Source organism: Rattus rattus, chromosome 18 (assembly GCF_011064425.1).
Source record: "Rattus rattus isolate New Zealand chromosome 18, Rrattus_CSIRO_v1, whole genome shotgun sequence".
NCBI lineage: Eukaryota > Metazoa > Chordata > Mammalia > Rodentia > Muridae > Rattus > Rattus rattus.
In genome coordinates this window covers 3,031,889-3,044,495 of record NC_046171.1, presented here as the reverse complement: position 1 = coordinate 3,044,495, position 12,607 = coordinate 3,031,889, and the positions used below count along the sequence as shown (strand labels likewise).

The 12,607-nt window shown below is 45.9% G+C and overlaps 1 protein-coding gene across 1 annotated transcript in view; it reads left to right on the top strand.

Annotated features, from left to right (window-relative positions):
* The window catches only part of Dnah8 (dynein axonemal heavy chain 8), a 245,323-nt gene that overhangs the window by 200,830 nt on the left and 31,886 nt on the right, over positions 1-12,607 (top strand). The window contains exons 86-87 of the mRNA XM_032888883.1: positions 2,517-2,618; positions 8,640-8,800. Of these exons, the coding sequence (XP_032744774.1) occupies positions 2,517-2,618; positions 8,640-8,800 (263 nt within the window). The remainder of the gene's footprint in view (positions 1-2,516; positions 2,619-8,639; positions 8,801-12,607) is intronic.

Here is a 12,607-nt window from a genome sequence, read left to right as displayed (position 1 = left end):
TGAAGGGCTGATCACCCTGTCTTGGCAGAGCTTATCCGTCAACTATTCTGCATAATTTGTCCTTTTCTGGACAGTATTTTGTCTGTAGATGAATTGAAGCAATTTTTGCCTAGCAGCTGCCTCACCACAATTGGAGCAACTCCACTGATGCTCAATATTCTTCTTAGAATCCAAGCAGATATGTCTCAACAAAAGATTGATAACTTTTAATATCATTTTATGGATTTCTGACATTTTTAAAACATCTATCTATATAAAGTAATCTGGACTGTTGTCTTTATATCTTTTTAAATTTTTTTATTGATTTTTATTTATATGAGTACACTGTAGCTGTCTTCAGACACACCAGAAGAGGGCATCAGATCCCATTACAGATGGTTGTGAGCCACCATGTGGTTGCTGGGAATTGAACTCAGGACCTATATCTTAAATATCATCTTGAAAGTACTCTTGCAAACTCAGAGCCATGAATTTGCTATTTGGCCCTTAACTCACATGTGTAATCAACTCAGAAGTTTGTAGTGGCATCTATAGAAGGACTGCCTCTAAACCTTGTATTTTTAAACTTTTTAAACAAATGAATATGATTTGATTTTAGCTTAGTTACCAAATGAGATCATGACTGTACAACTCAACCTGGCTAATTCTTCCCTGTTAAATTTCAACCATTTCTACATTTCTCATAAAACAGCCTTAGAATAACCACTTTCAGCCTTCCAAAGCATTTATTTATTAGTTTGTTTAGTGTGTGTGTGTCTGCACATGTATGTTTGTCTGTGATGCATGTGTGTGAGTGCAGCCACTCAACGTACCTTGGCGCACATATGGAGGCTGGAGGCCAACTTTCAAGAAGTGGCTCCCTCTTTTTAGCTTGTGGGTCCTGGGGTTGGGACTCGGGTCTTCAAGCTCGGATACCAAGTGGTTTTACATGCTGAGCCCCAAGAGCCTACTTCATTATTTAAATGTTAAATCCAGCATATAAATAGCAACTAAAAAACTTACTTGTTGGTAATATCGTGGATTGAACTTATGGCTTTGCACATGCTAGACAAGTTCTCTACCACCAAGCCACACGTCAGCCCCAGAGGTCACTTCTAGTAAAGGTTACTAATCAACATGGTGTAGACTTCCCAATCTCCAAGGTGCTTACCTGTGCAGGGCATCATTTACACCTCCACCATCGTGAGGCTGACATAGCAGGTGTCGTCATTATGCCCATTTAAATGACGGCCACAGAGTTGGGAGTGCAAACTCAGTTGTCTCTGCCCTTGAAGGCTACGAAGGGAAATCTGAGTTTTCCAGCCAGTCAGCGAGCCTTGTGACTGGTTTCCTCTTCCATAAAGTAGTTGTAGCCTCTTTGAGGCACAGATGAACTAGTATTTATAAAAGCGTAGTGCGCGGTGCGGAATAGAGGCTCAGTGGAGACCACCCTGTCCCTCTATCCCTGCCCACAGCAGGCCTTCCAGAACTACAGTCACTGCGGGTAAGCCATGATGAGTGTTCACAAGTCTAGGACCAATCATTTCCTCCTAAAATGACTAAAGGATAGTAAATTAAAGCCGTGGCAGTATGATGAAAAAATTATATTGTGTGGGTTCATATTCTGCAGCCACTTATCTTGTCAGTATATACAAATGATAGGTACCTTGAAATGGTTGCTTTAAAAAGGCAACCAAGCTGAAAAGATAAAAGTTTAACCAATAAGTAAATAAAAGTAAGACCCAAATATCCGTAAGCATCCTCACTTTGATTTTGCTCCAAATATACTGGTTTTTTTTTTTAAATAGCTATGAATAGAGGAATTATAAGATTGCTAAGAAATGAATGACTATTTCGAAGAGGTTTTAGCCTAAAAAAATGAGACAGCGCAGGATTGCATCGTGGAAAAGTCTGGGGAATAAATACTTTCCTATTTGTTCTCTTACTGAAGCTGGGGAAATCTATTGCTAGGAGAGAACATTAAAGTTCCCCATACTTGATTTTGCCCCTTTCATCATTAGGCATCACTTTCTGCCCCATCTGCAACCGTGTGGCACTTACCATAATGAGAATCACAGGTGATTACGATCACAGAGAGAAAAAAAATACTGTTTCGGTTCCTTTTAATTGACTAACACTTAATATTGTAGATTTCTCCTTGGCGGACAAACAGGGTCAGCTCCCACCCTCATGGTAGTGAGTTATTCCTGTGAGGTTAAGAGTAATTTCTCACATGGCAGGGACCTATGGTGGAAACCTGCTTGCTGGCTCACTCACAGGTTCATGCTCAACTGGCTTCCTTACAGAGCCTAGGGGCCCCTGCATAGGGAATGGCGCCGCCTGTAGTGGTCCCTCATAGAAATGCTTACCAACCAACCTGATAAAGACATACTAAACTGAGACCTTTTTCCTCAGCTGCTTCCAGCCTGGGTCAGGTTGACAGCTAATGCTAACGGGGATGACAGCCCAGCTGGCATTCCCTTTTCCAGAACTTTCCCCACAGAGACCGCCCCCCCTCCACCTTGTTTCTAATGCAGGGCGTGTCATGGAGTACGGTTCGGTACATGATCGGAGAAGTGCAGTACGGTGGCAGAGTGACAGACGACTTCGACAAGCGGCTGCTTAACTGCTTTGCCCGGGTAAGTCAGTCTGGGGGAGGAGAATGCATGAAGATGTACTTCACTGTGCTTTCCATTATAAAAAAAATAGGGTACCGTATCTTTAATTACATACGTGTGCATATGGCTATGTGCATGTGAATGTGGGTACCCGTGAAAGGCCAGAAGCGGATGTCACATGCCCTGGAGTGGGAGTTATAGAGTTGTGTGTGTGTGTGTGTGTGTGAGTGTACTGGAAACCAAACCCCAGGCCTCTGAAGGAGCAAGAAGTGTGCTTCACCATTGAGCCATCATCTCCCCATCTGAAGAATACTTTTCCAATGGGCATAAACCATCTCCCCATCTGAGGACTACTTTTTTGTTTACAATGGGCAAAGCAAGGCTGGGAGATGACAGAGGAACAAAACTAGCCAAGAATCCCTTCTTTCTCCCATGGTGCCCTCACAGCCCATAACAAACCAGCCACCATCCATCCTGAGGTTTCCGACTGCCCATCTCCCTACTGCCCTTAGGTCACGTTCTCAGTTCTCCAGAGCCTGTCAGGAAGACACTGGTCATCTCTCTGTACCTCTTCCTCATGAGTGCAATACAGAGCACCACCCCAGAACTAAAAATGATTGCTGGGGGAACACACATACTGTAATTCCATATTCTTTTCTATTAGAATAAACTGATGGTGGAAGGGATGCTAGGGGTTCCCTCCCTTTCCCCCCAAAATAAAAAATAAAGTCCACATAATGCCCACGGGTAGATATTTTCTAGAGGACATTATTCATTAGCAGTGACGACTCTACCAGGAAGGATAATATAAATCCACCCCTGCTGGACACAAACTCTTCCTAAATCTCTTTATGCGTTAAGGAAACAATACGCTGCATTTACCTACGTGGCGAAAATCAGATACGTGAATAATTTACAGTTATTGAATTCTTTTATAATTTAGAAACTCTGTCAGCAACTTTGCTTCTGCAAATTTTCTCTTGTCTACTCATCCTCCTTCCTGCCTTTCTCTCTCTCCTCTTCCTGCTCTTCCTCCTCTATTTCTTTGTGGCATAACTTAATTAAAATCACAACAAAGCTATCTCTTTGGAGCTCATCTTTTCTAAAGAGAGACAGAAAGGGGGTTGGATCTGGGGGGAGGAGAGGGGAGGAGTAGAAGGAAGGGAAGCTATAATTGGGATTTATGGTGGGAAACAAAATCTATCTGAAAGAGAGAGAGAGAGAGAGAGAGAGAGAGAGAGAGAGAGAGAGAGAGAACGAACAATCACACCAAAAACATACAAACGGCTGGAATAATTTGCCAAACTGGAGGTTGACCAGATACCCGATTTTTAAAATTTAATTAAATTAATTAATTAATTTTTGCTTTAAATCTTTTCTGTTAAGTTGCACATGACAAATAGTGAGTTCTGGCAGGGATATATAAAGGTAGGAACACTAGTGCTAGGAAATTAATTAGACACAGACCTCCCAGAGGTCAACCTGGTGCTACTGGCTGAAATCCAGCAAAACAGACGTCAGAACATTTCAAGAAAGGGACCACAGATGCGTAAGCACCAAACCGTTCACAGTAACATTGTGTGTCGGAGGTGAAGGCAACCACCACAGGCTGGCCTTTCTGGAAAGAGACTCTGAGGTGGACCTCTCTGTTCAGGTTTCCCATCCCTTCCCCAGGCTCCCCTACGACCTCAGCGAAGGCAGCTCTCATCTGCCCGGGCAGTGCCTGGGGAGAGTCTGTACCTCGAGTCCACAGTAGCCAGTGCCCTCTCCTGCCAGAGGGCTGAAGGTCTGGGCTCTGAGGGAGGATGAGATGGTGTCTCGCGGCATCCTAAGACACTGAGGTGCCGTCACTCAGCATGGTGGCTCTTAATTGCTCAACCTTGTGAGGCACAAGCCAACAGCTCTCGTCTTCTCAGCCCCGTGACGCGACTGCCCGCCTTCCAGACCAGAATCCTGCTCCCGAGTTCGAGTGCCAGACGCGTTCTCAGAATAAATATTATCCACAGCATAGTTTGAGGTGTTGGGGGGCAGCTTCTGTATCCATCACGGGGAAAAGACCACTCGCCGACGGTGTATAACACAGAAGAAACGGTCTACTCGACATCCTGCATAGACCGTGAAAGTGTTTGTTCAGTGAAGCCGGGGGGAGGGGGTGTAAACTGGGGTCTACAGAGTAAGCCGTGTACATTTCACAGGGAGAAATGCATATCCGAGGACAGGCGGAAGTACAGTTAAGTAGCCACAGGAAGGAGGAGAGTGTAGGTGATGTCAGAGCTGAGTGAAGGAACCGTGAAATAATAGGGAGGTTAATGTGTAAAAATAATAAACGTTACACACTGAAATCCGAAGAAAACATATGTCTTAGTAAGTAGCCTGGTTTTCTTTTTTTTAAATAATTGTAAAAGTACCTAAAATTGGAGGATTTTAAAGACTTATTCTCATATTTTAAAATTATGTGTATTTAAGGGTATGGAGGGACGGCTCAGTGGTTAGGAGCACTTGGTCCTAGACTTGTTGCTCCTACAGAGGTCCCAGGGCTTCTTTCCCAGTGTCCATGTGGTGGGTCACAACCGTCCCTCACCCCAGGCCCAAGGGATCTTCTAACCTCTTCTGACCTCCATGGACATACATAAGGTGGAGGATCCCTTGGAGGTCAAAAGAGGGAGTTAGGTCCCCAGGAACTGGCACTAAAGACTGTTGGGGGCGATGTCATGGGTGCTGAGAACAAAGGTACCAAGTGTTCTTTGCAGTTGGTCCGTATCTCCAGCCCCTTATTTTCCCTGTTAAGTGTGTGTGTGTGTGTGTGTGTGTGTGTGTGTGTGTGTGTGTGCATGCGTGCATTGTATGCATTGGAGTGCAGTGACCAAGGAGCACCTTTTTTTTTTTTTTGGTATGTATATTTTTATTTTATTTTATATTTTTTATTGGTTATTTCTTTATTTACATTTCAAATATTATTCCCTTTTCCCAGTTTCCTGTCTATAAGCCCCCTATTCCCTCCACCTCCCCTTCTTCTTCTATAAGGGTGTTTCCCCTCCCCCATCCATCCTCCCCCCCCCTTGCCACTGCCCCCGACATTCCCTTACACTGGGGCTCCAACCTTGGCAGGACCAAGGGCTTCTCTTTCCACTGGTGCCCCAACAAGGCCATCCTCTGCTACATATGTAGTTGGAGCCCAGGTCAGTCCATGTATAGTCTTTTGTTAGTGGTTTAGTCCCTGGGAGCTCTGCTTGGTTGGCACTATTGTTCTTATGGAGGTTGCAAACCCCTTCAGCTCTTTCAATCCTTTCTTTAATTCTTTCAACGGGGGTCTCTTTCTCAGTTCAGTGGTTTGCTGCTGGCATTCACCTCTGTATTTGACATGCTCTGGCTGGGTCTCTCAGGAGAGAGCTATATCTGGTTCCTGTCAGCCTGCACTTCTTAGCTTCATCCATCTTATCTGGTTTTGGTGGCTGTAGCTATATGGTCCACATGTGGGGCAGGCTCTGAATGGCCGTTCCTTCAGTCTCTGCTCCAAACTTTGCCTCCCTCCCTCCTATGGATATTTTTGCAAGGAGCACCTTTTTTTTTTTTTTTTTTTTTGGGGCTGGGGCCCGAACCCAGGACCTTGCGCTTCCTAGGCAAGCGCTCTACCACTGAGCCAAATCCCCAACCCCAACAAGGACCATCATGGACTCCCTCCCTCCCTCCGGGACTTTAAGCCGAAGCAAACCCTTTCTTCCCTAAGTTGCTTTTGGTCAGGGCACTTCGTCATAACAACCCCAAAAAGAGACTAATAGAATAATTCCATGTAGAGCCCATACCTTTTATACTCTTCCACTCCTGGCGAACCTCAGTGGGACATATATAAATAAAGTAATGGGGAACCACGGGACTGAGTCTCATTTTGCTTCTGTGCCTAAATGTGCCATTCAGGCCACTTGGTGCTGTCATTTGTTAGGTGACAAATGTGCTGTGGACCGGAAGCTCCCATCCCGGCATATGTTCCTGCGACCTAAGCCACCCACATCACTAAAGGGCGCATTTGTCTTCGGGACGGCTGTAAACGCACAGCACCATCTTCTTTAATAACTTGAAATTGCTCCCCTATTCTTAGATTAAACTCTACTCAGCACCCCATGCCCAGTCATCTGTCACGGGACCCTCCTCGCTTTCCCTTCCGTCTCCCTCCCACAATATGATATTTATTCTAGGCTTCACAGCATCCGTCAGCCTCCCCCCTCATACTTTGGTGTCCATTATTCTGTGTTTCTGCTAGCATGGCCTCCCAAGTCAAGTGTGCCTGACCCAATACGTGAAATAAATTAATTAATTAACAAATAAAAATCAATCAATAATCAATCCTCTCCTTGCAGACCTCTCTCCAAAAAAAAAAAAAACAAACCCAAAAAACCTCTTCCTTGATAAGTCCTTACCTGACATCCACCTGCCTATCTTTCCTGCTGTCTTTTTTTCATATTTACTTGTTTATTTAATGTATATAAGTATGCTAATACTGACACACCAGAAGAGGCCATCAGATCCCATTACAGACGGTTGTGAGCCACCATGTGGTTGCTGGGATTTGAACTCAGGACCTCCAGAAGAGTAGTCAGTGCTCCTAACCACTGAGCCATCCCTCCAGCCCCTTTCCTGCTGTCGTAAGCCTTCCGTGCACTTTGCTTATTTTTATGTCCTCCTGGCTCTCACCTCAGTGCCCCTCGCAGTAGAGTGGTTATTTCATAACTGGCTTGTCCCTCTGCTGGGTCACAAGTTCCTTGGATGAAAGGACTGTGTGTCTCTCCCCTTCTCGTTCTGTTCTGGTTCTGAGCTCTGTACCACACACACACACACACACACACACACACACACACACACACACACACACACACACACACACACACACACACACGCATGCACACAGGAACTGAATAGAGTAGCAGACAGAGCCATGTAGAAAAACCAGGACACGGTATTTCAGAATAATGGCTGGATCTAAAAAGAGCTGCAGACAGAGATGGAGGGATGCTGTCAGGAACAGTGGGGACTGAATGGGCAAGGCTCGGTCCTGTATCCTCTGCCCTACCTTGCTTCCATCCCGGTCCTGTCAACTTCCTTCCTTACTAGGAAAATCACCCCATTAGACACCGAGGTTGTCGCCTCAAACCAGCCCAGGCATTCAATGACTTTCCCCACCTTTTCAAAAGAAGACTGTTCCCACCAGCTGTATACTTGTTCTCTCGCCACGTTTTGTTACAGACGAGAAAAAGGTGTCTTCAGGCTAACAGCAATGGAGGTTGGGCAGCAGATACATTTGTTTCTTATGGCTAGGGACAGAACTTAATTAACAAAGGAAGCCCTGGGTGGGAGGGGGGCAGGTGCTGTGGAGTTTCTGTGGCGGAGTTGTTGGTGCGTAAGTACCTGTGAGTGAAACTGTAGACACAACCGGGAAGAAGAGCCTCGCCCAGGGAGAGGTGGGGGTCGTGAGGATGCTCAGGGGCCCCACGCCTGCATGGACCTGTGTGTGACCTGACTTGCATGATCTTGAACCTCCGCCCCTCCTCACTCTACCTCCCAAGTGCGGGGTTTGCAAGAATACACAGCCACACCTAGTATAAGCACTAGATAGAACCCAGGGCTCTGTGCACCCTATGCGAGGACTCTACCAACTGAACCACGTCCCATCCCCCAACTCCCTCTACTGCTTTCTTGGTCAGTGCTGAGGATTGAACTCAGAGCTTCCAGGAGGCCAAACGAGTGCCCAGCCACCCAGCCCACCTCTAGCCCTGCTCCAGCCTCCACACTTTGGCTGGATCTAATCTCGGGTGCCAAGCACAGCCCTGCCTATTATTTCTGTGTGGCCTCTCCTTTGTGGATTATCTCTTTTCTTCCTATATGTGATAATTATTCCGTTGATAAGTTTTGTTAAGACGCTTTCAAAGCCAACAGTTAAAAAAAAAAAAAAAAGAGAGAGAGAGAAACCCTATTAAAATGGAAATAAGCCCCCTCTTTCTAATCTTGGTTCTTTTCATCAATTTTCTTTTATTTTCTCCCTCCACACAGGTCTGGTTCAGTGAGAAGATGTTTGAGCCCTCGTTCTGTTTTTACACCGGCTATAAAATCCCCGTGTGCAAAACCCTGGACCAGTATTTCGAGTACATCCAGTCTCTGCCATCCCTAGATAACCCTGAAGTCTTTGGGCTCCACCCTAACGCTGACATCACGTAAGTCCTTGGCGTTTCTGCTTTCTTTCGTCCGTTCTTTCTTCCTTCCTTTTTTAAATTTGAAGGTGTCATTTGTAACTCAGCCTGGCAAAGACTACGCATTTCATTTTCTCCCTTAATCTCTCTCCTTTCCTTCCCTTTTATTTTACTGTGAAAAATAGCGTTCCTTCCTGTCTCCCAATTACAACTCTGTGACACCTCAGCCTGCCCTCCACTCACTAAATCCCCAAGGTCTGGCATTTATGACAACACAAAGGCTGTAATTTATGCCCTGATGACTTCTCCGTCCTGTCATAAAACCAGTTATGTTTTTATTTTAATCGATGCTCTCCATTGATAGTCCTCTCCCAGCTCCTCATCTCTTCCTCCAAACATCCATTGAAGAGACACCACTTGAGAGCAGAGAGATGACTCAGCAGTTAAGAGCGCTCGCTGTGCTTATAGAGGTCCCAAGTTCAAGTCCTAGTACCATGCCCGGTGGCTCACAACCACCTTTTACATCAGCTGCAGGGGATCTGTCGCCCTCTGCTGGCCTCCTTGGGCAGGTGCACTCATGTGTCCCCCACCTACCCACACATGTGCACACATAATTAAAAAGCATCTAAATATAAATTCTAACATGTGATATATAATATAATATATGGTATGTAATGTATAATTTTATATAATATATTATATATTATATATAATTTTATATAATATATATAATTTTATATATATAATAAATATATATAATAAGCAGGGTCTGAAAGGGCAAAGCACATAGAGTCCTGTCTCTTATGATGGCCCACCTCTTCTCATGCTTGCTACAACTTCATGACCATGAGCCCCTCAGCACATACCCCTCAGCTCCATGTAAGGTCCCCAGTCCCACAAAGGCATAGAAATGCCCACCAATCCCCAGCCCCTTCTCTAGCTGCCTTCCAGATGAAGTTTATCTTTGGAGAACCCTCCACCAAAAAGGATCACCCCGTTCTATCTGCTGACTCAGCCCCAGCTGAGTCCCTCCACTGCAAGGCGTCGTCTCTTGCCGTCCACTGCTAGCTAGGAGGAGGGGCACGTCTGTCTGTCTCTCTCCCAGCCCTTCAGCCATGGCTGTGAATTTAATAACTGTCATCAGACACGGGCACTGCCCAGTCCTTACAGCGTTATTTCGTCCTCTGACCCAGACAAAGCATGGCCTTTGCACGACGTGAGACTTTGTGCCCACACTGGGTCCATCTCTGTACCCTCTAATCCAGCCCCATGACACTTTTCACTTTGAGAGAAGCTGTCCCAAGCCTTGAACAGTTAATGCTCATTGCAGACCCTGCGTCAGAACACGATAGCTCTTCTCTGTCGCCCCCGGGCCACTGCTTTGAGAGGCTCCATTCAGTGAGCTGAAATGCATGCTCAGGGGGTGAAACAATTTAAAAAAAAAAAAAAAAAAAAGCCACACTGGGGATCAGCTTGAGAACAAACAGCGAGAGAGGGGGCATGAAGAAGTGGTTTTGCTTGATCTGAGGCCGTTAAAACGTGAGTTAGACTACATAGTTCCTCTGCTCAGAATCCTCCTGAGGTCCTGCCTCACCTTGGGTCAAGGTCAAGGTGTCCTACATACCCAGACCTCCCGTCCTGCCTCCCCCCTCCCCCCATCCCTTCTTCCAGCTCTGCACTAGCTCTCTTTAACTTCCTTTTACTCAAACCACAGGACTCCACGCTCCCACTTCCTGGAACATGCCCCCACCCTGAAATATCACCTTTTTACCTCTTCCGGGCCCTTGCTTAAGGGTCACTCACCCTAAGTGCAGATGCTGTCCCCCTTTCAAGCCTCACCTCAGACCCTAACCCCCTGACTGATTTTTCTTGTATGTATCACAGGCACACTCTGCTTTCATTGTTTGTTTGCTTCTATTGGCCGGCCACCGGTTAAAAGTGTAAACCCCGGGGTTGGGGAGTTAGCTCAGGGGTGGAGCGCTTGCCTAGCAAGCGCAAGGCCCTGGGTTCGGTCCCCAGCTCTGAAAAAAAAAAAAAAAAAAAAATGTAAATCCCACTGCATCCAGAAGCTGTGTCCGTTCTCCCTGCTGTACCTTCGTGTCCAGCAAACTTTGGTTTGGCTGAATCAGTAATGCTAAGCCCTTCTAGACTCTCAATGAGTGGGGCTAATTCATAGAATGTGATGGTTTCCCACGGGTGGGAAGAAAAGCAGTGGACAAAACGCCGTGCAGTTGTTATGTAATAAAAGATACCACTATGTGGGCCAGAGAGGCAGCTCTGATAAATACCGTCCTAGCGTGCACACCCTTCTGGGTTCGATCTCCAGTTTTGGAAAAATTATTTTTTTAGGCAGGGCTTCACTCATTTCTGGCTGACCTTGAACTTGCTCTGTAATCCGATCCTTTTACCTCCGTCTCCCAAGGGTTGCGATTACAGCCACATACCACCACGTACCAGCCAATGAAGGACTGACCGTGTTCTGGGATCATAAGCCCTTTCCTCCCTTGAATGGTTTCTGCTCAAGGTGTTTCATCATAGCATAGAAATGAAATCCATACAGATAGTCTTTTTTATTTCGAGTGAGTTTGTCTGTACCTGAGTGTTATTGACGTATAACTCATCTACTCTTCTCCGGTGGCAATTTCTTGTTTTTAAGACTTAATTTTATACACACACACACACACACACACACACACACACACACACACACAATTCCCGCCTTTCATCTGTGACCCACATTGCAAATGTCGTGTCCTGTTTCCTCATTTGGTTCTGCGCCTGCTTCCGAAGGTAGAAGTGTCGCTTGTCGTTTGGCTTCACTGTTGTTTCCTGCGATCACAGGATGGACCGTGCCGCTGCTGCAGCTGGGTCTACAGCAATGGCAGCGTGGTCTCTTCTCATACGCTATTCAAAGTGAACAAACCCCCTTTCTAGTGTTTGCCTGGTGGTGTGTTTCACATCCAACTCATTCCGTCGTTAGGATTTTCGAGATGTATAGGCACGAACGAGACCTCATCCTTTTTCCAAACGGCAGTCTACTTATCCATAGTCATTGATTTGAGATGCTCCCCTAGCCGTGGACAGAATTTTGGTAGGTGTGTGAGCCCATGTCCAGGCTGCCTGTGCTCTAACAGTCTAAAGACCCCCAAGTTTTGTTATTCCGTCAGGTCGCCTTATTGCATGCCCCTACTCTGGGGTTTTCCCCAGCCCTCCTTGCATTTTCTTTATCATTGCAAACAAATGCTGGCTCCTGAATTTCATCCAGTACCTCTTGATATTGGTAGAACGCACTACACAGTTCTCCCCCGAATTGCTAAACAATACATAATGGATTTTCTCTAATCCAAATTAATCCATTTAGTCTTGAAATTTATCACCGCTCTTTCCTGGTCTTTTCTTATTCTTTTCATATGGGCAGACTGTCAACAGTTCACTGGGAAGATATTTGCACCGAGGCTCATAAATAATATTGTTCCAGAGCTTTGTGTGTGTGCATGCGTGTGAGAGAGTGTGTGTGTGTGAGTGTGTTTATTGTTAATCTTCCTCCATAAAATATTAGGTATTTCCTGATCCCTCAAATGATTTATGTGCTTGAAATTTGAGTTGAGTTCTTCTGTGAAGCCAACAGTTCCTCAGTGTGGGCTGCCCCTGTGCTGTGCTGCCTCAGTGTGGGCTGCCCCGGGGCAGGCTGCCTCCGCGTGTGGTGCAGTGCTGACTGGGTTGATCTGGGGCAGACCTTGCTCGCCAGGGCCCACTACCTGTCTGCACCGGGAGCTGAAAGGGGAAGATTAAAGTCTCGCCAGTCTTTTATATGCATTCTCTCAGATAACT